Below are 4,608 nucleotides of genomic sequence, written 5' to 3' on the forward strand. Positions count from 1 at the left end.
TTTGATCTAACAATTTTCATCCCTGGTAAGTTTAAAGTTAAATTATTGGTGTCTTATAAGTTATGATTTTGATCGTTTACTATATTTTAAAGTTATTTTTTGATCTCTTACATAATTTGTTTTTATAGTTTTCGTTTTTATTAATATTACTTTTTGTTATTATAATTTTTTAATTAATTGTCATTTATGAGTTGCATCAATCATGATATATTTTCAAACCTTATTTTTTGTCCATCTTTTCCATACAAAATTGTTTGGATTGGAACTTTATTTTTATATTTTTATAGTCCCTTTGCAGAGGAGATCTACACCGGAGTTCTCCACCTCAATATGCGAGGTGACGAAATACCAGTTGTCTTTAATTACTATAGTTGAATAATGTGATATATTTTTCTTTTAATCAATGTTCTAGTATACTTTCAATTTAAGGTATACATGTCTCTTAATTATTCAACAAACATCAACTGATTCTAATTGGTGATAATGTCCAATAATTAAGTATAACATCTAATAGCAAACTCATTTCTTAAAATTTGAAACGAAATATTTTATAATAACAACTCAATAACAGATCAAATTACAAATTTATTAATTCTTAACAGACATATAATACAACTTATACAGCAACCACTGATTCCTATTTACATAATAGATCAACAGGTCACAAACAAGTGAAGCCTTGGAAAAAAAAATGGCAGACAAAATAATTTGCTGACATGGCCAAAGCCCACCAAAAACAAGGCATCACTGCCCTGAGTTCAAACCCTAACAAACTTTTGCTTCAAGGAATCAAGACTTACAAGACATGAAAACGGAATCTTACAAGTGAAATGACAAATTTACCCTTTATGACAAGCTAAAAAACACGACTAGGACCATTGCAAAAGGTGACTCTAGAACCAGAAGATAGTTGTCAAGATTCTTGAGGGTATATGGCTGTCAAGAATATAAAAAACCTTGTTTAAAAAAGGCAAAAAAATTCTTGCAGCAGTTACTTTGTAACTGCAAAAATGAGAGGTATCAGCCAATTCCAATTGCAATTACCCCGGAAAAACAAGAACCAACTCCGGAATCACAAGAGCCTATAAAAATCAACATACTACTCAAACGGATTGATATTATGGACAGATAGCGAAAAGGGTATCCAAGATTATCAAATTTAGGAAAGGATATCGCAATTCCAGAGACGATCCACCAAAAGCCCAACTCCGGAATTGCTGATTCCATGACATTGTCGAACATTCAACCCCACGAGCGATTCACCGAGCTTCACCAAGAAAGGTAAGCCCTTATCCGACACAAAACGGCAGTTCGAGATTGAAAGAATCTGAAGATTCAATTGCACGGCACAAGCCAAGGCTCTAACTCCGGAATCCGTGATTCCGCTTCCGGAAACATCAAGTTCGGTCAGCAATAAGCAGTCGGACGCAATGGAAACCAAGCTGGAATCAGTGATAGAGGTGCAGCCATCAAGATTTAGAATCTCGAGTGTCCCACCATGAATCTTGCAGAGTTCGGAAACCAATTTATCGGTCAGCTTCGGGCAGCTCCTAAGGCTGACCGAAACTAAACCAGGTTCGCAGCACTCGATGAGTGAAGCAAAACCTTCATCTGTAATTCCATGGAGTCTGGTAAATTCAACATTTTGAAGCTGGGGGCAAATTCGTCCAAACAACATCAAGCTATTGTTGCCGAATCCGGGACAGTTTCGAATAGATAAAGATTTGACGGAATCGGAACAACGGAATGGAATTGGAATCCCGGGCACCAAATCTTTAATCCCAAAACAATTCTCCAAAGTAAGATTTTTCAACTTACTTTTTAAAACCATATTGAAAACCCCACATTGTGTCACCCTATGGCATTCTTCTAGAAGAATTGTCTCAAGTGAAAGTGCCACCTCAGCAAACGACACGATTCCATTATCAGACAAAAACGCGCATTTTCGAAGGGCAAACTGTTTCAAATTCGGGCAGCCTCTGCCCAATGCTTCAAGCCCTAGGTCAGTAACCCCAAAACAGGAGGTAATAGTCAAAGACTTTAACTTTTGTAAGCCTTGACCACTGCCCATTACCCAAAACCCCTTTTCGGTCACCTTACAAAGTCGGGTCAGGGCTAAATCGGTAATTTCAACCCCATAGTGTCCGATAACAGCTAGTGACATCTCACTAATGTTTAATGATTCTAGCTTTAGTTTCATCAAGGAATAACTTGATGATGATGATAATAAACTTGTAATCCCTAGATCTCCAACTTGTGAACAATTCTTTATTGAAATTGACTTTAAATTTTGACAACGTTGACCAATTGCTTGAAGGCCTTCGTTCCCAATATTTGAGCAAGATTCTATCGACAGCTCTTTGAGATTAGGGCAATTTTTTGCGATTGCAATTAAAGAGTTATTTGAAATCGGGATTTGACAAAAATCGAGTTTTTCCAAATTATGACACTCGTTAGCAATTTCAATAATCCCTTCATCTGAAATGGACGATAGATTCCACAAAGAAAGATCCGTAAGAGAAGGGCAATTACGGGAAATCGCTTTGAGCCCTAAATTTGTGACGCCACGAGTGACATTGTTTCCATTTATGGAAAGGCTTCCGAGTCCTCCATGACTACTTGCTCCAACTGCAATTGCTAAGAGTCTGATATCTGTAGCTTTTTTCCCTTTTAGGAATCTTGAAAGGTGGGCGTTTGGTTGTTGGTTTAAGGAATGGGTAAATTCGTCTTTTCGGATTGTGCTTAATAGGTTAAGCCAGTGTTTTGAGACAGAAGCACATGAACTTCTTTCTTGGGTTCCATTGAGGCGCTTGAAGATTTCAAATAGGCATTCGTCTGGAAGGATTTCAATGGTGGTTTTTGGTTTTTTATGAATTTGCCCATTGAATATAAATGGGGCACTGATTCTGGATCTGGATCTCTTGCAAGGTAAGGAATAGACTTCCATGTGATGTCCATGAGATGTGAATATACCCAAATCCATTGGGTTTGTGTACATTGACTTCCCATGAGAAAAATCACCCTCCCCTGAAAATTAATTATATTAAAAAAAAAAAAAGTTTAGATTATATTCGATTTTACATACGTAACCTTTGGTATAAATGGTGCTAATTAAGTTTCTTGAACAGTTGCATATATGAGAATATCACTATTAATAATGTAACATTTTGATTTTGATACATTATAAGTAAGTGGTTTCATTTGATCTATTTAAAACAGGGGAAGAAGGTAACAGGTTTAACAAGATCAATGAAAAAGATTTTTATAACACTGAGAATACCCCTGTATTTTCAGTAGAAGTTCATGTAACACTTTAAAAGAACAATCTACGCAATTCGAATATAAGATATAGAACGATCTCGATCAACGAGAGAACTAACCTACTAAAAGCATAAAGCATGCAATTTTGTAGAAAAAAATCGAAACATACACAAGTAAAAGCACAAAATTTAAAATAAAAATGATCAAATTAAGTAACATCACAACAGAAAATCAAAATTAACAAGATATAAAGATAGTTACCACTGTAACCGACGAGCTTCTGCATGAGTACAGTTGGAAGAACACCCCTGCAAATCTGAGCCGCAGAAACCCTCTATCGAGAGCAAAAAGGGGCAAAACAACCACCAATATCAACAAAAATATATAAGTCGATAGATGTGTAAGTGATGAAAGCATCAGAATTGCTGAGAAATCATGAGAAATGATAAAACCCTAATGATCTTAGGGCAAAAAGGAGAGGAAAATGGGAAGAGTTAAGCACGCATATGTTATTGTCGGAGAGGGGCCAGTTGGTCGCTTTATATATAAATGAAGGAATAACTACGTAAGCAAATGCAACGAATGACAAAGTCCTAAATTTCCTTTTTCATTTTCCTACGTAATATAACATTTTTACTAATTTGATTAAATTGTATTTTATTCTCTTTATATATATATATATATATATATATATATATATATATATATATATATATATATATATATATATATATATATATATGGGAAAAGTGAATATACCCTTAAGGGTATATAAACTTAGGTACCCAAACCCACCATAATACGTCGTTTTGTTTGATATATTCATTATAATGTTCTTAAACTTCAATCCTTAACTTGATTTTAGTTAAAGATTTTCGAAATTTCACTATTATCTTCCAATTACATCACATTTTTTTGTCGAACACCTATTAGACTATATATATTATAGTTGAAAATGAGAATTATGTAAGAGGAAAATAAATGTGAAATTTATAAAAATCTTAGAAGTAAATCAAGTTAGAAGTTGAATTATAAGAACATCGGACAATTACAATGTATATATGATACAAAACGACGTACTATGGTGAGTTTGGGTACGTAACCTTATATACCCTTAAGAGTATATTCACTTTTCCCATATATATATATATATATATATATATATATATATATATATATATATATATATATATATATATATATATATATATATATATATATATATATATAGGTTTAGGTTCTATGGAAAACAAAAAAACCCTAAAAATCATAAAAATGCATAAAAAAAATACTTAGAGATCACAAAAAATAATTTTGAATTTTTTTTATAAAAAATCGTAGGTTTTT

General features: G+C 33.4%; 1 protein-coding gene across 1 annotated transcript; it reads right to left on the reverse strand.

Annotated features, from left to right (window-relative positions):
• Window positions 1-565: 565 nt before the first annotated feature.
• On the reverse strand, window positions 566-3,766 carry LOC145120067 (EIN3-binding F-box protein 1-like). Its single transcript, XM_079055852.1, has 2 exons — window positions 3,523-3,766; window positions 566-3,027 (listed from the first exon to the last, which is right to left on the reverse strand). The coding sequence occupies exons 1-2, from the start codon at window positions 3,545-3,547 to the stop codon at window positions 1,160-1,162; spliced, it is 1,893 nt and encodes a 630-aa protein (XP_078911978.1). The 5' UTR covers window positions 3,548-3,766; the 3' UTR covers window positions 566-1,159.
• Window positions 3,767-4,608: the final 842 nt, after the last annotated feature.

Source organism: Lactuca virosa, chromosome 6 (genome assembly GCF_052849685.1).
Source record: "Lactuca virosa cultivar CGN04683 chromosome 6, Lactuca_virosa_CGN04683_v6, whole genome shotgun sequence".
NCBI classification, from domain to species: domain Eukaryota; kingdom Viridiplantae; phylum Streptophyta; class Magnoliopsida; order Asterales; family Asteraceae; genus Lactuca; species Lactuca virosa.